The 21,615-nt window shown below is 43.5% G+C and overlaps 1 protein-coding gene and 1 non-coding gene across 3 annotated transcripts; one reads left to right on the top strand and one right to left on the bottom strand.

Annotated features, from left to right (window-relative positions):
• Positions 1-1,701: 1,701 nt before the first annotated feature.
• trnap-cgg (transfer RNA proline (anticodon CGG)) lies at positions 1,702-1,773 on the top strand. The gene has a single exon. It is a non-coding gene; the product is annotated as a tRNA-Pro (tRNA).
• Positions 1,774-12,412: 10,639 nt separating this feature from the next.
• rrp36 (ribosomal RNA processing 36) lies at positions 12,413-21,090 on the bottom strand. 2 transcript variants are annotated; one of them, XM_033624788.2, is made up of 8 exons: positions 20,954-21,090; positions 18,641-19,073; positions 17,220-17,352; positions 17,063-17,129; positions 16,882-16,986; positions 15,211-15,288; positions 14,474-14,591; positions 12,413-13,798 (listed from the first exon to the last, which is right to left on the bottom strand). In XM_033624788.2, exons 2-8 carry the CDS (start codon positions 19,038-19,040, stop codon positions 13,647-13,649), a joined length of 1,053 nt encoding a protein of 350 aa, XP_033480679.2. In that variant the 5' UTR covers positions 19,041-19,073; positions 20,954-21,090; the 3' UTR covers positions 12,413-13,646. The 2 variants fall into 2 exon arrangements, with proteins under 2 accessions (XP_033480679.2, XP_033480680.1); XM_033624789.2 differs by having other exon boundaries at positions 18,806-19,073.
• Between the last annotated feature and the right edge of the window lie 525 nt (positions 21,091-21,615).

The following is a 21,615-nucleotide window of genomic DNA, read 5'->3' as shown; positions in this document are numbered from 1 at the left end:
AGTCATCCAAGTAATTACTTGAGTAAGAGTAAAAGAGTATTTGGTAAAAAAAACTACTCAAGTACTGAGTAACTGTTGAGTAACGTCTGATTTATTTGTAAAATAAGAACATGAACGCAATCAATCAATCAAAAATAATAATGTGAAAATTCATGTATTTTAAACGATACCCCTTTAACTAAAACAAAAATAAATTAAATATTTACAAACATAACATAAATCAAGGCACAAGAAACACAAATATATTCTTATATACTGTACACACATGTATATATATATATATATATATATATATATATATATATATGTGTGTGTGTAATTATGTACTCAGAGGTGGGTAGAGTAGCCAAATATTGTACTCAAGTAAGAGTATTGTTGCTTTAAAACAATATAACTCAAGTAAAAGTAAAAAGTATTTTGCATTAAAACTACTCTGAAAAGTATAATTTATCCAAAAAGTTACTCAAGTAAATGTAACTGAGTAAATGTAACTAGTTACTACCCACCTCTGTGAATGTCTTCAGTTATTCTGTCGTATAGACGCTGGGTTTTTCCACGAGGTTTATGAGGATGTAACGTTGGCATCGCTCAGGTTTAGTTTGTTAGTGCAGACCACAGAAATACACACATTTATACATTATGATCTATGTGTAGTAGAGAGTAAAGTTTTGTCTCCAGTTAATTATAATCTCAATATTCAGGATATAATGGCTGCTGGACGCTCACCGCTGCTCATTTTAGAAAGGACCCCAGTTTAGATTAATAAACAGATGATAGATCATTGTTTGTGTCTAGCTGTCAGCGATCAGTTAAAGGTAGCACGCTAGCTACATTAGCTACATGGCTAATGTTAGTGAGCCTTTCATTTTCCCTGCCTGGATGCAGATGTGGCTGTAAGTTAACATAAACTCAAAATGTGTTTTCTTGTGGTGTCCTTCCTAAAGTGAGCAGTAGTTAAAGTTAATATACTTTGTTATGATCAAGGTGTTAATGAGCAGACAGCGTTAGCTAGCTAGCGCGCTAGCACGTTGATAAGTTGTACCTCCATATTAAATTATATGTGAACGTCTTCACAACTTTTTTATCAATAAGACAAATCCATGTTTGACAAACATGTTTTTACAATTCATATGATGGTTTCAGCACATAAATAATTCAGTTCATATTATTCTAACACACTCCACGACTGAGCTTCCTGATATAGACTTAATATCAAGATTAATTTATTGAGAAATATAAACGTTATAGTGCTCTTTACGTTTTATTTGGTGCTCACACCGACACCACTGCTGTCCCTTTCTGACACCAGTTCAGCTCCGCCCACAAAATACGTCATCACTGTTTACAAACACAGAAAGAGTCTATAGCCCCTCCAGCGTAGTCTCCATCACACCTCCCACTGCCTAATGCAAATAAATATATTATTTAATGGGAGCTTATCGAGTTGACACCATTGTTCTGTGACATGAACAGAGCCACATTCATACAAGGTGCCGCCTGCTACTCAGCTCAGACGTTCACACAGAACCATAGGGAGAAATTTGGGGTTCAGTACGACCCGCTGTTCCTCTGAGCCACGGACGCCCAGAGAGAAGATTTATGTTGCAGCCGTGCCGACTGCTTTACATTTGCAATGCTGTTTTTCCAGTTTGACTCGGTTCAACCAGACTCTTCTGTTGACGCAGAGAGACAGTTTCGTGTGGCTCGTTGGTCTAGTGGTATGATTCTCGCTTCGGGTGCGAGAGGTCCCGGGTTCAAATCCCGGACGAGCCCCCTACAAGTGCTGTTTGCAAGTTTCAAAGCACATCTTTCATGTTTCACATTGTGTTTGTTTCATTGCTTTCCACACTGAAGTATATAACTCTGTCATGTCATGTAAACAAACCACTAACCTATCAGCTGTGCACTCAGCGACGTAACCTCTGAAAAGGCAGATCAGTACCTACTTCCTTACTCATCACAATAATATCATGTGTATAGATTTAATAGTTGTAGCTACCATACTGTAAAACAAGCTCTTTGGACTGGTTTATATTTGTAAGTCATGGCTAATCAGTATTTTATACTGTACTAGTCCATAGCCATTGGTAGCTGTGTCACCTTCTACCTATGCCAGTCCTCAATGCCTATGTGCAGTTTCACATAGATTGACCACGTCAGTGAGGAGAAAAACGTGGGACAGACAGAATGACTGACTGACAGAATGACACACTGACAGTTTCCGTGATTATGTACAGCATACCATACCATGACTTAGTCATACCAAACATTAGAAAACAACACCAACATTGGTCCACAGGGGGAGCCACAGCGATCGGTCGCATTTTAGCCATTTTGAAGCATTTTTCTGTTGTTATAGCGCCACCCAGTTGCCAATTAGAGTTAAATTTCTCCAGTCACCTTGAGGCGTCCTGTTCTACATATCTACCAAGTTTAGTAAAAATCCATATGGCGGTTAGGCCTAGATAAGAAATGAGCTCTCTAGCGCCCCCATTTTGTTTGATGGGGTCAATAATGGAGGGGTCCCCTCAGATTATGTGTGGTCATATGCCTACAAAGTTGCGTGGTGATGGGTGAAACCCTTGAGATGTTATACACCTTTATGTGATGACCCACGCACTATGTGCAATTAGGGCCGTAACGGTACATGTATTTGTGTCGAACCGTTCAGTACGCGACTTTCGGTTCGGCACGACCCTGTATTTTTTTATTATTTTATTTTATTTTGTTTTATTTTAATTCCGTTTTTGCGAGCCGAACCATTTAAAATATGTAGTTCCCCGATGGACATAATTGAGTGACGGACCGAGTCCGACCGTAAATCTCTGCTTTCACTTTGTGCAGCGCATTCTCGCATTTTGACAACATGGCAAGTGAGCCTGACGAACCTGAAGGCCCAAGCGCAAACCTTAAGTCCTCCGTTTGGGAACACTTTGGTTTCAGGGTAAAATACGAAGATGGAAATAAACAAGTTGACAAGACAAAAGCAGTGTGCTGACACTGCAGAACAGCGGTCGGGTATGTACTTGGAAACACGTCTAACATGCTAACGCATCTAAAGCGTCACCACCCGAGTTTGAACATTAACCGGCACGACTAGAAAAAGCAATCTGGTGCAAACTACAATATCGTTGTCGTTTAAAAAGAAAGAGCGTTTCCCTGACCATCGCGCTAAAGAAATAACCAACGCCATTGGAGTTGAGTAAAATTGTTTAAGCTGCACTTTAGATATAAGCATGTTTTGTTTACTGCACTTTAACAAAGTGGGAAAGCTAAGTAAGTTCCTAGTAAAACTGAATCTGAGCAGGCTTTAAAGCTGACCAGCTGCACTATACTTTTTATTTTAATTGAGTAAAACTGTTAAAGCAGAAATTTATATTTATATTTTTCATTCAGAAAATGTGTTAAAAAACAGCAGGATTTTATTTTTCACTTTTATATTTCTATTTTCATTCAAACAATGTGAAAAAGCAGGATTTTATATATATTTGTTTCATTCAAAAATTGTGTAAAAAGAGTAAACTGCTGTGGTGGTATGTTTTAATAAGGTTACCAATAAGTAAAAGAATTTAATAGTTGTCTATTTTTTTTATTACTGTACCGAAAAAAACCGAACCGTGACTTGTGTACCGAGGTACGTACCGAACCGTGATTTCTGTGTACCGTTACACCCCTATGTGCAATATATCGATATATTTTCAAGCGAGATATAAATTTAGACAACACCGTTTATATCAATATAGGGTCAAGTTGCATTACATAATGCCGTCCTCCATTAACACTCCAGAGACACAGAGCTGCTCCTCTGTTCGATCCGTCTGGTCTTTAGTCTACAGAGAGACATCGGTCTGTACGCTGCACGTGCTGCGCTACATCAGTCTGTGACATGAATGAAATGAGCGCAGCAGCACACGTGCAGTACAGTGATGCGCTGCTAGTTTGTGTGTGAGGTAGATCATCGCTGTTCTTCTTGGTTTATTGTAGTCTACTGTGTGACACTGAGACGGCGCTTGGACGCAGGAGACAGATGGGATTTAAAAATGCAGCGACAACACAGACGTTTCATTTACAAGACGTATATAAGGAGGACAGAGTGTCTCTGTCTCCGTCCCTCCCTCGGCCTCTCTGTTGATGCTCTGTGCAGAAATAAGATTCAAATATGGAAGTTGTTTTCCAGCACTAGATTCATTTGAAAGGCAGACAGACTTTTTTAACTCTGCCCACAAATATTTTGAACTGTTTCAAACCTACCTGACACTTTTACAGTCATGTTACAGTTCAGTGTCCTGAAGCTGCAAACCTTTAAACCTCTGTAGCTCCAGTGCTGTGTGCACAGAGTGAACGTACAGCCCTGCTGTTTGTTTGAGATCATATTTCACTGACATGTTGTGCAGCTGTTTGTTTTCTAACAGGGAAAAATCTCTGTCTTTGTATTTTATTATGATCACAGTCTGTTTTTATAAAAGTGATATTGGCATCTCAAATGTGGCTCTGGCCTGCAGCTCAACATGGAGCTCATTCACAGAAAATACTCAGATATGAATTTTTGTCCATATCGCCCAGCCCTGATCAGAAACCTTCAGCTCCCTGGCGATCTCCCTCCATCCAGATGCCTCCAGGGTGCCTTGTTGTGTCACTATCTGAAAGCCACTGCCCAAGCGTCTGTCTCAGCTCAGTCTGTAGCAACTTGGGTTATAAAGCAGAGAGTCAGTGGTTCAAATCCCCCGTCCAGACTGGAGTGATGACGTTAGCTTGCACTGGTCAGCTGTTCAAGGCAAGCTGACTTTGCTCCATTTAATACACATATAGATCCTGTTTGTGCTTATGAAAATGAATTTCCCCTCAGCGAATAATAAAGTATTTCTTCTTCTTGTGCGTGACGGCCTTTAGCATAGCATGTAGTCCTGCTCACCCACCTCTGCTTCTGATCTCCCACCTCCACCAGTGTCTTCCTCCTGAGGTTAGTAACCTAGACTGATCCCATAAAATCCAAAGTGTAGTGACGATAACCAGAAGATCGTGGCAGTTGTAGTTAAGTATGCCTCAACTTTACAGTACAACACACACATTAGTAAGAATAACAGGGAGCCATGTTGTCTCAATATGAATCGATCCGGTGATAGAACCACTTTGAAACACTAACAGGGGAGAAGTTCAAAAGTTTTGTGTTTCCACATGAATATTTTTTACAGTGTATCAGTGCTGAGTCTCACATTAAACCTGTTAGATTCATACGAGTCGCGGCTCACGCGGCACTAATGGGGATTAAACCAGCAGCTTTTCAGCAGCAGCGACACCGTTGGCATTTTCACAGTTCCTCTGCACACAGATCTCCTCCGGCCTGCATGTGCCCGACTGACTGCCTCTCTATTCAGCCCTCCTCTAATTGATTGTAACACTGCAGTGAAAAGGCAGCTCATAATCTGGTGAACAATGGCCGACAAATAGAGCCGGGAGCTGGTTCACGCTGCCAGCAGCCGCCGCCTTCAGCGGCTCGCTGCCAGCTGCAGCGGCACTCAGCTTTTCAACCATCAGCTCTTCTTATGAAGTGTTGAAGGACTCACACGGCCGTCCGTCTGCATTGTGTGTCCTCCCTCTTCCCAAAGAAAACAGTCACTAAAGTCTCATCTGTTGCCACTTCTCCATGGCGGGCGTGGCGTTCGATGGAGCCCTTGTGTGTCGGTAAAGGGATTATGAGGGCTTAATTGAGTGTGCTAATTGATGGGACAGTGAATGGGTCTGAATGGAGCTGAGGGGCAGATGTGGTGTGAAACCCCTGGCTCTTTCTAAAGAATACAAATCAGCAGCAGAGCAATCTTTTCTCCACTCTCTATAACACTCAATTATCCCTTTCACACGGCGAGCAGGGGGCCGAGCGAACAGATGGTTTCCACGCTGAGAGCTGTATGGAGGCCATCACTGCCTCTCCGGGCACCTTTTCTTCAGGAGCGATGGGCTTTTTATTGGCTATTCATGACGCCCGGGGTCTCAGTGGGAACAATGGACGACTACAGTGGCCATGAATCGGAAAGAGAGAGCGGAGGTTTGGGTTCGGTCCCTTCGAGGCGTCCGTTACGCTTGAAACTGAAGAGAAAGGAGAATGGAAACCGCAGAGTCGCTGCACCGTCTGTCGATGGCCACTTTAAGTCAACAACAATGACATCGTTCATCTCAAACTCCGCTCAGCGATAAAATCCATCCTGTGTGAGCAGAATAACAGTTTCACCTGAGAGAGAGGACTTCAGGGTGTGCATGTTTCTGACAGTGTGGTCAGAAACATGCACACCAGTAGCCTGCTGGAGGTCATGTTGTAGGGCTCTGGCAGTGCTCCTCCTGTTCCTCCTCACACAAAGGAGCAGATAGCGGTCCTGCTGCTGGGTTGATGCCCTTCTACGGCCCTGTCCAGCTCTCCTGGTGTAACGGCCGGTCTCCTGGTGTCTGGTATCAACCTGATTGGGCTGCAGGTAGCGCCTCATGCTACCAGTAGTGCCAAGGACACTAGCAGAAGACCAAACTAGAGAAGAATCAGTCAGGAAGGATAAGGAGAGAGCAACTGTCTGTGGACACCACATGTAAAACCATTTCCTGTTTGTCTCCCTATTGCACCTGTTGTCACTTTGATTTGCACCAAGCCCTGTGATAGTCTGGTGACCTGTCCAAGGTGTACCCCGCCTCTCGCCCAGTGTCAGCTGGGATAGGCTCCAGCCCCTGCGTGACCCTCAAGAGGATGAGTTACAGAAAATAAATGATGATAAATGTAATAAATATGTCAGGGAGTATAAGATGCTACACAGATACTACCGGACACCAGCCAGACTGCACAGGATGGGTTTATTAACTCATGACTTATGTTGGAAATATCAGGAAGAAACTGTCACTGTTTTATACTGTATTTGTGATTGTCCTCATTCAGCGCTTTTGGAGCAAAATTAATTTATTCTCAGTACCTGGAGTCATTACAGCTGCTAGAACAATACTCAGGAATTGGAAGTCAACGAAAGCCCAGAAAGAAAAAAAAATTGTCTATATGTCAAAAACTGCTTCTTATGAATCCATGCTGACTATGATGACTAACTGAACTGATTCATGATTAATTTCAATGTGTTTATTTATTCAGATTTGATTTTGCTATTTTGATTGTTTTTGGCAGACTGTGCCTGCTGCTGTTGTGCAGATCTCTGTTATCCTGTTTGTATTTTTATTTTGTTTGTCAGGATTGAATGTCTCATTTGATGTGGAGAGCTGTCGTGAACCAGCCCAAAAAAAAAGTAATAAAAAGTAATAAAAATGAATAAATGCCCTCATTCCACTCCATGTTAATGTAAGCAGCTAAAATGGGATAAAAAAAACTTAAAATCAGCTAAATCACAAAAGAAGCTCCTCTAGCGTGCACACACACACACACACACACACAAACAGCAACACTAAAGAGTCTTTTATAACTTTTATAACAGCAGCGACACAAAAGAGAAGTTGGAGGCTGACGGACTGGTCGGGGGTGGGGGGGCTGGGTTGAATGGGTCGTATCAGCTCATGAATATAAGGCCCTGCATTATTGTGAGGGCCCCCACCTTGTCCTGTATTGTTGGACGGGGGGATTGTGAGGCGAGCTGATGGGCTGAATGCCACCTGTCAGAGAGCAGAGAAAACAGGATTCAGCCGGCGTGGAGAAACGTTTAAAGCTCTGTGTTCTCGTTATACAACGCTAATTGACTTTTAGGGACCTGAGGGGGCCTCAGGGTGAGACAGAGACTTCGCTTGCAACTGCAGAGGCAGCCGAGCTGAAACCTGTTGCAGGCCAAATCAGGATTTTATGAAATAATGATGCTCTGTGTCTCCTCTACAAAACTCTGTGTCCAGATTCATTCCATTAGTGAGTGTGGAGGTGGAATTATGTACTGTGGGCTTGTTTTCAGATAGGAGACTTCTCTCCGTATGTTTTAATGACCCCATCAACACTATGTCAGTGAAAACTTTTAGTCATGTCTCAGGTTATTTTAATGACGCTGTTTTTGTTGCATGATCCAGCAGCAGTTTTCACTGAGCAGAAAAACATCATGAATCACATCGTCTCCGTCCGTCTGTCCGTCCAGCTCGCTGATGCTTCACACTGTGTTAAAGACATTTCTATTGTTGTCATTTATGGTCGGGTTGTTTCTGCTCGTAACAGCTGTAATGACAGTAACACCCCCGACCACAACTTCACTCCGTTCACTTCTGTAGTTTTAAAAGCTCGTTTTCTATTTCTGTCTGTTCAACTTGTTTTACTGTGAAAATCTGGCTTTCCTCTCTGTGTGGGCATCACAGGCCACCGTACAGAAATAAGCTGCTGCTTCATTCTGAAGATGTCAAAGTAAAAACACACACACTCTAATGTGTTTCCCTGAATTATTTATTTTCCTTCTCTTTCCAATACCCTGTCTATTCATTCACTTTCATCCGCTTATCCGGGGCCGAGTCGCAGGGGCAGCAGGCCGAGCAAAGCACCCCAGACGTCCCTCTCCCCAGCAACACTTTCCAGCTCCTCCTGGAGGACCCCGAGGTGTTCCCAGGCCAGATGAGGTATGTAATCCCTCCAGTGTGTTCTGGGTCTGCCCCGGGGCCTCCTACCAGTGGGACGTGCCCAGAACACCTCCAGCAGGAGGCGCCCAGGAGGATCCTGATCAGACGCCTCAACTGACCCCTTTCAGTGCGAAGGAGCAGCGGCTCTACTCCGAGCTCCCTCCAGATGTCTGACTCCTCCCCCTATCTCTAAGGCTGAGCCCAGACACCCTACAGAGGAAACTCATTTTGGCTGCTTGTATCTGTGACCTCATTCTTTTGGTCACTACCCAGAGCTCATGACCATAGGTGAGGGTTGGGACGCAGATGGACCAGGAAATCAAAAGCTTTGCCTTCTGGCTCAGCTCCCTCTTCACCATGACGCAGCACCCCCATCACTGCAGAAGTCGCACCGACCCACCGATCCATCTCACGCTCCGTTCTACCCTCACTCGTGAACAAGACCCCGAAAGACTTGAACTCCCTTGCTTGAGGCAGTAACTCTCCCCCAACCCAGAGGGGCAATCCAAAATCTTCCTACAGAAAACCATGACCTCAGATTTGGAGGTGCTGACTCTCATCCTGACCGCTTTACACTCGGCAAACCACCCCAGTGCATGCTGGAGGTCACGGTGTGATGAAGCCTACAGAACCACATCATCTGTGAAAAGCAGAGATGCAACTCTGAGATCTCCAAACCGGACCCCTTCCACCCACCGGCTGCGCCTCGAGATCCTGTCCATAAACATCACAAACATTACGTGTATTTATTTAAATGTTTTCTTTAATTTTCTCCTGTCTTCAGTAATGCCTCATTTGACTTGCTCTGTTTTGGTTTTCCATTGGCGAAAGTTGTGAACAGTACCCGGTTCTGTTTTTTGGTACCACTTAGGTCGAGGTTCTGTGCAAGCTGAGCTGATACCAGAAGATTCAAAATGTTGCAGAGTGTCACAGCTACACTCTCCCAGTCTCCCTGCTCTCCCTCTTGCCTCATCAGCCCAACTCCACTCACCTGCCTCCACAGCTGCAGCTCATCAGCCAATCAGCTCGGTATATAAGCTTCTCCAGCACACACACTCTTTACCAGATTGTTCTTCGCCCACATGCCTTTCTAGCACTCCTTACCTGACAGATCTCCCGTTGCCGACCCTGCCTGCCTCTGACCTGCCTGCATCATCTGTTTCCCGATAATCTCACCAGCCTTCTGTCCCCGACCACGAGCTCTGCCTCAGTGTCTCTGCTTTCCGTCTGCCTGTGGCTGTGTGGTATGTTTCCACCTGCTCGCTGTCTGTGAGATGCCACACGCTGCCTTGTGTGTGTGTCCTCCTTTCACCTACCTGTCGGCTCCTCAATCCCTTGCCTGACTTCTACTTACCTCTTGCTCGTCCCCTGTTGGCCCTGCTTCTTCACCAGACTGTTCTTCTGATTCCAGACCCCTTGCCTTCTCGACCACGCCATCAGTAAACCCCTCTCTGTCACCTCTGCCTGCTAGCAGATTGAACTGTTCAGGTGCGAGGACTCACGTACTTGTTGTCGGTCCTGCTTCTGGGTTTGGCCAGGTCTGTTCCGTGGCCCCTGAACCCAGAGACCTAATTAAAGGTCATTAACTGTCGCTGACTTCCAGAGTGATGCATTTGGGTCCCCAGTACACTCGTCACAGCAGAGCACTGGTTGGTCAGAGAAGATAGTCACTAATTCGACAGAGAACAGGCTACCCAGGACGTACAACAGTAGAATTACAGCTCCCGGTTGAGATGACGTTTCCCCATTGACTTACACTGGGATAGAGACATCTGGAGATACATTTTGTTGTGCATCACAACCTCCGCTAAATGACTCGCTTCACTGTCAGGATTTGATCCATTCAGTACGTCGGCTTCGTTGACAGACAGGCAGCTAGCAGCAGTATGAATTTGCTTTTACGTCTGGAACCTCCGGTCTATGGCGAGTTTGAGACGCGCCCTCGTTAAGGACTTGGCTCCGATTAATCTGAGAAACAGAAACACAGAGTGAGTCTCAAATTGCATACAGCCTCTTGTATTTCACCTCACTGAGCGTTGTCGGGCTAACAAAAGCAGAATTAACCAAAACTTACATCCCTGTTACAGATCTATCAAAGAGCACAACAGCCAGAGTGGTTCAAGCAGAAAGAGCTTTGAAGTGGTTCGACCAGATGGACGCGATATACGGCCATAGACCAGTGAGCCACAGGAGGGAGGGGAACCTTGACTCGAACAAAGCTTTGTTGGAGACCACGGATGGTGAGTTTTTATTAAGCTTAATAAACTCTTTAAAATCCCTCTCGGATCAGCTGGAAAAGCCGTCGTCACAAAGCTGAAAACAGGCTGTTTTTCTGACGTGTTTCTCACAGGACAGCCACGCTACAAACACATGATGATCTCATTGACCACAATGCATCTCTGTAGATTAAACTACCCAACAGGAAATAAAGGAGTTAAAATGAACCTGAAACATCTGCAGCTGGAAAATGACACATAAACATTAATGCAGCAGGAATATTAATCCAAACACATCAGACAGGACAGTTTACTGCAACATATATATATATATATATATATATACTTTTACTTTACGTACTTATACTTGGACTTCAGTAAGGTTTTTAATCCAGTAGCTGTTTGAGCACACCTGGTCAAGCCACCTGCTGCTTGGAGGAAACTAGCTGCTAACTGCTAACAGCTAACAGCTAACTTAACAAGCTGTCCTGCTGATTTCAGCAAAGATTTATTTTTTGTTGTTTGTTTAAACTTTCGTCGTTTTGACGTGATAACTATACAGCGTGTTTTGGGGTACACCTGATGTCGGATAACTCCGCCCATGTCCTCTAGAGAGCGGGTAAAGTGTAACGAGCCAGACAAAAAAAAACAGAAAAAAGGCCTCTCTATCATTTAGTAGGCTGTGCTGTGTAGTTATGTTGTTGTGGCCTTATGCCATATTTCAAAATAAAATATAGTATTAGTAAAAATAGTAAAAATAAACATTTAGATTTTTTTTTCTCCTTCCCCCCTTTATGGATGACAGCACCCTGGTTTTGAATGCAGGACTTTTCCTTGTACTGGAGTATTTCAGCGGAGTGGTTGACTACTGAAACTGCAGTGAAGGATCTGAGTCCTTCCTTCACAGCTGGTAGTTTGTAATGTCTTAAAATCCAGATGGTGTTTGGAGTCACAGCTGATTTAAACACACTGACACTGTTTGCTCAGCTCAGTTCGATCAGCTGGAGAAAAACACTCACAGCTACAAATTTACATTTAATTACCCGTTTGGACTTTTATTTTTCATCTCAAGAGGAGAAACAATGTTGATGTGACTTGTTTTTAAATTGTAATTCCCTGACTGAGAGGTGTCTGACATGACGGCTCGATGACGGTGCTGGTGTATGTCTGCGTGAACACATGATGGTCGTTCTCTCCTGGTTACATTCGACTGTGTGACAATACACAAGGTACAGTAATCCTCTGCAGACATCTGGAGGGCAACAGAAAATATAAAAATCATTCTTTACAGTGGACAGTGAACAAAATGTGACACACACTCTCACTGTAAGGTGTGTTAAACAGTTTGAGTGTTCTGTCCTGTAGCTCCCCCCCCTGGTCATTCACCCACTCTGCACTGTCTGTCCCTGCTGGGCCCAAACACTCCTGCAGGAAGGACGGTTTAAAGGTTTGTTCCACCCAAATACTACTTTGCCTTGCAATTCAACTCAGTTGCTAAGACTTACAATTTGTTTAATTAGCAGAATTAGCTCGATATACTCAGGAAAAATAAAAACTGCATGTGCTGTCCAGAGCAGGAGTATATGTTATAAAAGAAGTACAGTAAATCAGTGACACATTCTCAGCCCTGAAAATTCTGATTTAAACCCTTGTGGCTTTATTTCTCATGTCAACAGTAACCATGGCAACAGGAACAATCCCTTTTTGTTCTGGTCACATGTTCAACACACAGTTGCTGAAGACACAAATGTAGCTCAGACTGGTTGTTGGTCGTCACAGACACGGACAGTGCAACAGGTACCAGAGCTCCACAGAGACGTTTTAGAAAATGCTGAGTTAACGTTAGTTAAATATTTGATAAAAAATAAACTGAAGGCAAATGACTTTGGAACAGAACCAGCGTTGTTGCCGTGGAAACTGTAGGACAACAACAGCCCAGCCTTTGAGATATTTCCTGTAGGGACGTTAGCACACAGAGTAAAAAGGAAACAGCAGAGGCACTTTATCAACCCGCTGAGTACTGCCATTAGCATCAAGCTAGCAAAGAATGTTCTTTCTTCATAATGGAGGATATAAAGGAATCAAACTCACAGATAGTGTCTGGGCCTTTACTCAGCACAGCTGCAGAGGCTACCAGCTGCATCTCAAACACACTACATTAGAAACAGGACGTTATTTGTTAATCTGTTTTCAGTTTTAATCCTGTCAAATTTAATGCATCAAATTGTCATATCAAACTCAACACTTCCTGTTTCTGTTTCAAATTAAAAGCTCCTCGTCATTTTCAGTTGAGAGAATCCCTTCATTTTCTAAAAAGGCTTTTATTGTGAAACATTTGCAGGAACTGACCTGCTAAGTTTTCACGTTAGCACAACGTGACACTTTTTATTACAGTTCAGCTGGCACATGACCAGACACAGGGACTAAAATCATAGTAATAATAATGAAAATAGACACGAATAATCTGATGACATCATACACACGTCGTGAAAGATGACCAGTCATGATTGGTGTGGACCATCATGTGGTCTGTCACGTCTGTCAGTCAAGTCAAGGCAAGATTTATGACTCCACAGTCACCTAATGTGACATAGAGACCATCGGAACAGACAAAATGTCACAGTCTGAATCCGATATTATGAAAACTGAGAGACGAGGTGAAAGTCCCTGAAAAAGAAAAGTGTCCCTTCTCAAGGTCAACAATGAACTTCCGATGCTTTTGAATGTTCAGATATCCGAGCATCATTGAACACATCAAAGACATTCTCCAGGATCCTCCTCCAGCAGGCTGAGACGAGTCATTAGTCTTTTCTTTATCTCCCTCCAGCTGCTGAGTGACTTCTTCTTCACGTGTTTTTTTTCTTTGTGTCACTGAGCGTTCTTGTTCTGCAGCTGTCTCGGCAGCTTCCTGCGGTCCTTCCCGGCGTTCCTCTTCCTCTTCTTGCTCAGGAAGTTCTCCAGTTTGCCGCTCTTCTTCAGCTCCTGGTATTTTTCAGCCAGCAGCAGCTTCTTCTTCTCGGCTGGAAAAAGAACAAGATTCAGCATCTTTATCAAATTATATCATTCGTAAAATGTGGCAGGTTTTTTTCTGTCCTCTTCAGCCGGAGGTATTGATTATGTTAAAAGGTTAAAACTATCATTTCAAAGTGTTTATTGATTTCCACATTTATAATATTAATACTTGAGGAGTCACTGCTGACATTTTTTCATAAATCTAATACTTTTTAGCAATTTTAAAAATCCTGACAAGACGTACACAGGGAGAAAGTACACGGAGAGGAAGTACACGGAGAGGAAGTACACAGGGATGAAGTACACGGGGATGAAGTACACGGAGAGGAAGTACACAGAGATGAAGTACACGGAGAGGAAGTACACAGAGATGAAGTACACGGAGAGGAAGTACACAGGGATGAAGTACACGGAGAGGAAGTACACGGGGAGGAAGTACACAGGGATGAAGTACACAGGGAGGAAGTACACGGGGAGGAAGTACACAGGGATGAAGTACACAGAGAGGAAGTACACAGGGAGGAAGTACACAGGGATGAAGTACACGGAGAGGAAGTACACAGGGATGAAGTACAGTGGGAGGAAGTGGAGACGTGTCAGCCATCTTTCTGTACAGTCACTGGAGCTGTAAGTAAAGACACCAGGTGAGTCAATAAAAACATTCAGTTTGAACTCGTTCTTACAGTTTTTGAGGAAGAATGGTCGGGCGCCCTGATTGGCTCGTTCTCTCTGGTGCCTCTTGAACTGCAGCTCTCTGTCTCGCTGCTGCTCTCGGCTCTGCCTGGCTCGCTCCTGGTTCTCCTGCAGACAGACGTCACAGTTCACACATTTAAAACTGACGCCCTCCATTTGCCCCCCTGTGCTCAGAGCTTTTATTGTGAAACACCGAGCAGGAAGTGTTCAAGCAGACGCAGCACAGATTTCATCATAAAACCTGTTGGTTAACTTTGATGCTGGTGTCAGAAACTGTTAAAGGTCTTTCATCATTAGCAGCTTTCAGCCTTAACGGTCCGTGTTGGCTTGAGTCGCCGCCTGCAGCTGTATATTTGTTTTTTCCTACAAGTTGACGTACAAAAACCTTCACAGCTGCAAAACAGTTCTCTGTCACTGCTTTTCATGGATGTAGCTCAGCGGTGAAGAAGACGACATCTGTAAATCGGGGCGTGGTGCCCTGTATACATTACATCTGCTGCTTTTTAAAAAGAAGTATCGTGTCCATCAAATTAACGAGCAAATAAATAATGAAGAGAGAACAGAGAGACTGACATTAAACCTGACAGACCTGCAGGTGGTGGAGAGACACAAAGTCTTTATAAAGTTCAGACTGATTTGTTCAAGATTTCTTATCATAAAAATAATTTACATTAACGTGTACAGGTGAGTTTAGGAGGTTTAAACACTTTGAGTGTCTCACACTCACCATCCTCTTCAGAAGGAACTGCAGTTTCTCCTTCCTCTGGTTGTTCTTCTTCGTCTTCTTCAGCTGCTTCAGGATGATCTGCAGACAAACAACATGTTCATTCTCAGTCGAACATCCTGACGTCAAACAGCTTCGACAACAGTTCACACGTTTTTTATTCTAACGTCAGGTTTGATCGAGGGGTTGACAGATTATTATTATTATTATTATTATTATGACCAACTGTTAATGGAGTTATTTATGGAGCTACAGCTAATGTTGTATCTTTTAAAAACATTGGTGGCAGTGCAACAGGGACTTATTTACACACACCAGCCACTTTATTAGGTACACCTTGCTAGTACCTTTTTAATTCTTGGTGTCACAGATTCAACAAGGTGCTGAAACATTCCTCAGAGATGTTGGTCCATATTGACATGATGACATCACACAGTTGATCCATGATGAGAATCTCCCGTTCCAGCACATCCCAAAGGTGCTCTATTGGACTGAGATCTGGTGACTGTGGAGGCCATTGGAGTACAGTGAACTCATTGTCATGTTTGAGATGATGTGAGCTTTGTGACATGGTGCGTTATCCTGCTGGAAGTAGCCATCAGAAGATGGGTACACTGTGGTCATAAAGGGATGGACACGCTCAGCAACAATACTCAGGTAGGCTGTGGTGTTTAAACCATGCTCAGTTGGTACTAAGAAAATCTCCCCCACACCATTACACCACCAGCAGCAGCCTGAAGCGTTGATACAAGGCAGGATGGATCCATGCTTCCATCTGAATGTGGTTTTTCCAATCTTCTATTGTCCAGTTTTGGTGAATTGTAGCCTCAGTTTCCTGTTGTTAGCTGACAGGAGTGGCACCTGGTGTGGTCTTCTGCTGCTGTAGCCCATCTGCTTCAAGGTTGGACAAGGTGTTGTTGCTTCAGAGATGCTCTTCTGCACACCTTGGTTGGAACCAGTGCTTATTTGACTTCCTGTTGCCTTTCTATCATCTTGAACCAGTCTGGCCATTCTCCTCTGACCTCTGGCATCAACAAGGCATTTTGGCTCACTGGATATTTTCTCTTTTTGGGACCATCCTCTGTAAACCCTAGAGATGGTTGTGCTGAAAATCCCAGTAAATACTCAGACCAGCCCGTCTGGCACCAACAACCATGCCACGTTCAAAGTCACTTCAATCACCTTTCTTCATCATTCTGATGCTCCGTTTGAACTTCAGCAGCTCGTCTTCACCATGTCTACATGACTAAATGTTAATGAGCTGCTGACACCTGATTGGCTGATTAGCGTTAAGGAGCAGGTGAGCAGGTGTACCTAATAAAGTGGCTGTTGAGTGACTATTCTCCAGTTTTATTCATTTTTACTTTACCTCAGGGAGCTATTTATTCATTCATCTTTAATTAAAATTCAAATGTTCATTCATGATGTTGAAAGTCTCAGTTCATTAAACATTTGCTAAAGACACTGAAACAAAGTTTTGTGTGTGATGTTTGTTATATTCCAAAATCTAAAAACTTGACTGAGAGATTTTTATTTTTATTGTAAATGCATATCGGTTCCAAATATTTGTTACAAGTCTCATCAGCTACTAATAATCAGTATCGACCCTGAAAAGCCAGTATCAGCCGACCCCTAGTTTGATGCAGAGATGAGTTTGATCTGAAGCTCTCTCACCTCTTTCTCTCTGTGTCTGATGTCATTGATGAATTTATACGTCTTCTCAAAAATCTCAGGTTTGTATTCTCCAGACAGGTCGTCAAATCGAGGGTCTCTCAGCGTCTGAGTGAGAAACAGAATCATGTCAGTATTTCTAAGAACACAGACTCAGTGTGATCTGCAGGTTTCCTTCACTCACTGGTTTCCTGACGGAGACGACCTGACGGAGGAACGGAGCTGGTTTCTTGGCTGAAATCTCCATCGGCCTGAAAACACAAACACACTATGAAGACCCACAGGAAGTGAACTTCATGATGCGAAGCAGCTGTCTGCGGTCACAGGCTGAGCTTCATCACCTGTTCTTGTTGAGGCGTTTCTTTTTGCCCGTCCTTTGACTCTTGTCGCTGCCGTACGCCACCTCGTTGTAAACTTTGGTTCCCACTTTGTTCTGCAGCTTCATGATGTCCTCAAACGACATGTTGGAGAGTTCTGAGAGGGTCAGAGAACAGAGACGAGATGGATCGGTCGATGTTACTGTGCGTCACTTAAAGGTCCAGTGTGTAGGATTTAGCTGTTTATATTCAGGCTTCACATTTTCATCTAAACTTTGACCTTTGAAGGACCCACGATAAAATTTCCATTTCCAAAAAGCATAAACTAAACATAAACTGTGTTTGCTGCGCTTGCCGGCCTGGTTATGGTACATTACTAGATGCACTCACCCAGCAGAGTCTCACTTTCCATAACACAGACCACCGCACTACGTTACGTACACGTAACCTTTCTTAAAGGGACGGCTCGGTCGCTATTAGTCATGGAAAATAAACAGTGTGAGTTTTCCTCTCGTGTCAAGCAGCAGATAAGTTGTTTGAGGTCATTCGCCTAAAGCCCAGCACATACTGCGATTTTGGACTGTCCCAGACAAAAGAGAAACGTGGCGATATCTTTGGTTGTGGCTCTAAAATGGTGGTCGTATGTCGCACAGTGAGAGATGTTCAAGGATGGTCGCTGTCACGGTCTGAGATCAAAGACAGTCTGGGATTAAATTCTGACAGTGTCAGAAATTTGGGATGACCATCTCACTGTGTGACTGCTGTTCCCACTGATGCTGCTGCATTTTAATCAGATTGTTGGACATTATTAGTCTTACTGATGAAAATAATAATTTATTTAATGTTATTAATGTGAGCCTCTATGTTGAGCTTCACAGCTGGAGAAGTAATAACCCGTGCAGCATCCTTGTGCACTCAGTATGGGAAGTTGTTGCATCGTACGCCGTAGCCTGTGACTCAGTAGGCGCTGTCATCGTACAGTCTGCAGACATCAAACCTGATGTCTCTACTCAGAGCTCCTCCCCCTATCTCTAAGGCTGAGCCCAGACACCCCACAGAGGAAACTCATTTTGGCCGCTTGTGTACACGATGTCATTGTTTGGTCTGTGACGTAATAGGTCAACAGGAAAAAGGTCCAATACTAACAAGCTGAAAGGGGGCATATCTCCACCTATCGTAGAGGAGTCGCACATACTTGGCTCAATAAATGGATTCCCCTCCCGTGCTTGTATACTGGGACAAGGACAGTAGGCCAGTTAGATGTCCTCGTCCAGCTGGGACTGTAGCTCCACTTCACTGTGCATGTTAATGTAGTGAAAGTTGACCAATCGTTACTTTTTATCATCATGTGACTTTTAGCTCGATCCTCAAACAGCACCTGATTTTATTACAGTTAACCACACGGCGTCTGAACTCAGCCTCAGCTCTCCCTGTTTCTTCTTCACCTTTTTTAATGTCATCTCTGGTCTGGATCTCACTGCTGCCACCAGCATCATCTGGGTCTTCATCATCATCATCATCATCATCATCATCATCATCATCATCCTCCTTCTCCTCAGACGCTCCACTGTCTCCGTCCTCCTCTTCACCACCATCAGACTCTTCCTCACCAACATCCGATCCCTCCTCCTCGTCTTCCTCTTCTTCGTCATCATCACTGAATTCCTCCTCTTCCTCTTCTCCATGGTACGCCTCCTCAGCTCCTCCTCCTCTTTTAGTGAGCAGAGCGAAGTTCCTCTCCACGTCAGAATCTTCGTCGTCACTGCTGCTTGCTGCCATACTCTTCTTCTTCTTCGAGGCCGCGAGCTCTCGCTGCTGCTGCTGCTGCCTCTCTTTCCCCTTCATCTCCGCTCCAGTGGTTCTGCAAGATGCAGACGGCTGTGGAAAACAAGGTAAGTGTTAGAAGTGATGAAGGTGTGGGACAGGAAGTGGTGACAGAGGCCGACACCTCCCTGGAGCTGTTTATCAGCAAGTACTGTGCTTCTATGCAAAAATCAAGGTACTTGTACTTTACTTGAGTATACTGTACTTATATATTGTAAAATTGTAGAATTTTGTAGAAAGTTTTCCATCTCCTTCCTGTCCAGTGAAAAACCACAAATCTCCAGATGAGTTGACACCGAAGTTTGTGACAAACATCTAAAAGCCAGACCCCACTGACAAAAACATAAATTTTAGCTCTCTGAACACAGGAGCTGCTGGTCTACTGCTGCCTTAACCATTTAGTTGGTTTGTATTATTGTGTGACTTAGAAGAATCAGAAATAACCTCTTTAAAAGCCAAAGTCGCACAATAACACAAACTAGTCAACCGATGGAGGCAGCAGTACACCAGCAGCTCCTGTGTTCAGGGACGCTAAATCGCTGTTTTTCTCAATGGAGTCTGGCTTTGAAGAGAGCGATGTAATGGCTTCATTTCCATGTAAGAAAATCACTGTCTGACATTAAGGTGAAACACTGAAAATACTCTAAATATAGCGTACACTTAAACTAATGAAAGCTAAAATCCATTTAGTTGCCGACCCCTCCACAGCTGGAGCTTGCTTTGTATGTCGGCCTCCAGCCTGACTGACACCTGCTGTGTGCAACATCCTGTCTATGGGTGAGTGCTCCGTACAACCCCACTGCAAAATATCCGAACTATCCCTTTAAGGTCAGAGGGCAGGTAAACAAACCACCATGACAAACACAACTCATCAACTGTTGCAATAAAGCTTCCCGCCATTGGTGGCAGCGTCGAGAGCAGTGACGCAGAGCAGCACTGAGAGAAGAAGACGACGCGCCATTTTGGATTGTTTGATTGTACTGAATTTGAAACAATCCACCTGCGCTCCATCAGTAAAAGTCAAGTGTTTGGTACTAGAAACAGGCCCAACATCAACATGAAGTCCCCCGAACTGATGCAGTGAAGTTCGCCTGTCCTCTAATGGGTTCGTATTTTCGGTCTACCGCCGACAAACAACTTTATTAGCACAGGAAGTCTTAAATTAGCACCTCACTGGGACCGCCACCCTCACACAACCTGGGCTACTAGCTAGCTAGTCGGCTAACTAGCTTGTAGTGCTAATGGTCAGTGTTGGATGATTATTAGCGAATCATCATCATCATCATCATTATGTATCTTACAATGTGGAGCTTTTACTGTTGGTGAAATTACCTGGATGATATTTAACACGTCACTGACACGAGCTAATCACAATAACTGCAGGTCCTACGTAAACCGACTGTGAACCAGTCCCCATACAAAAAACTGCACATTGACGTTTTCGGTGTTTAGTATTATATAAAAATACAGGTCAGCGTTTGACTTTAAATGTGTCAAGGCATCGATAAGAGGCAAGCTTGGATTCGGGATGGCTTTTACCAAGTGGTGACGCATATTTTTTTCAGACACGTTAAGTTTTGTTGGCTTGTTCTCACGTCTCGCTAACGTTGTTTATCCACAGCAAGCGGCGTCAAGTAGTGTAACTAAAGTTGACTTTTTCTGAATATTTGTTTCTATCTGACAATAATTTATAGGCCGAATGTACATCTAGCTTTTAAGGAAACACACAGGCTCAAAGTTAAAAGTTGTGTTGACAACATCCCTTTAAATAAGAGGAAGTTAATTTTAAACCGGCATTTTTTCAATGGAGTTCGACATGACGTTCACTTCAATAGTCACAGTCCACACAGAGAACATGTCCTCCACATTGTCGCAGCGACACGAGGCTTCATGGTCACTCTGCGGTTGTTGAGAGAAAACAAAGGTGTATTTACCTGTGTGTCGAGCTGTTGTTAGAGTCCTGTTTTGCTGACGTCCATTATCCACGTGTGTTCATGTCGGCTCCAAGTATCACTCCAGTCAGATACTTGATCAGTTCCGGCTTCAAAATAAAAGTTTCAACACGGTGTTTGACGGTTGTGGACAACAATAATGAGCTCATGGTGCTGCCACTATATGCAGAAACATTTTAGACATTGATGTAATTCATTACTGTCCTCTGTCGACTTCGGTAAGATTTCTACCACAATGTATATTTATCTACACTATTATTTTGTAGGCAAATATACTAACTTCCTGCGCAGTGTGTCCCTCTGCTGGTCAAACTGAGCTGTCACTGCATTAATGAACAGTTAGTTTAAAAATGAAACTCTCTTTTACATTTTTCCACAATCATCAGTTTCTGTAAATTAAAGTTGTCACCGGAAGCAGTTGTGGAACCATGAAAACATTATTTGATTTCACTGATTGTGATTTACAAATCAGGAAATGATGAGATTCAATAAACATGAGTCAAACCAAAGGTACTGTAAAAATGATTAAGTTCAGTAGGAAACTGAGTTTAAAAAATAAAAGTAGACTGTCAGATTAGGTGCACTGGATAAACACTGGCAAAAGTAATTAGTGTCACTTAGAATGTCACATGTAATTATAATAT

The sequence above is a fragment of the Epinephelus lanceolatus genome, chromosome 3 (genome assembly GCF_041903045.1).
Source record: "Epinephelus lanceolatus isolate andai-2023 chromosome 3, ASM4190304v1, whole genome shotgun sequence".
Classification (NCBI taxonomy): domain Eukaryota; kingdom Metazoa; phylum Chordata; class Actinopteri; order Perciformes; family Serranidae; genus Epinephelus; species Epinephelus lanceolatus.
The sequence above is the reverse complement of the archived record's forward strand: the minus strand, read 5'-3'. Positions and strand labels throughout refer to the sequence as shown.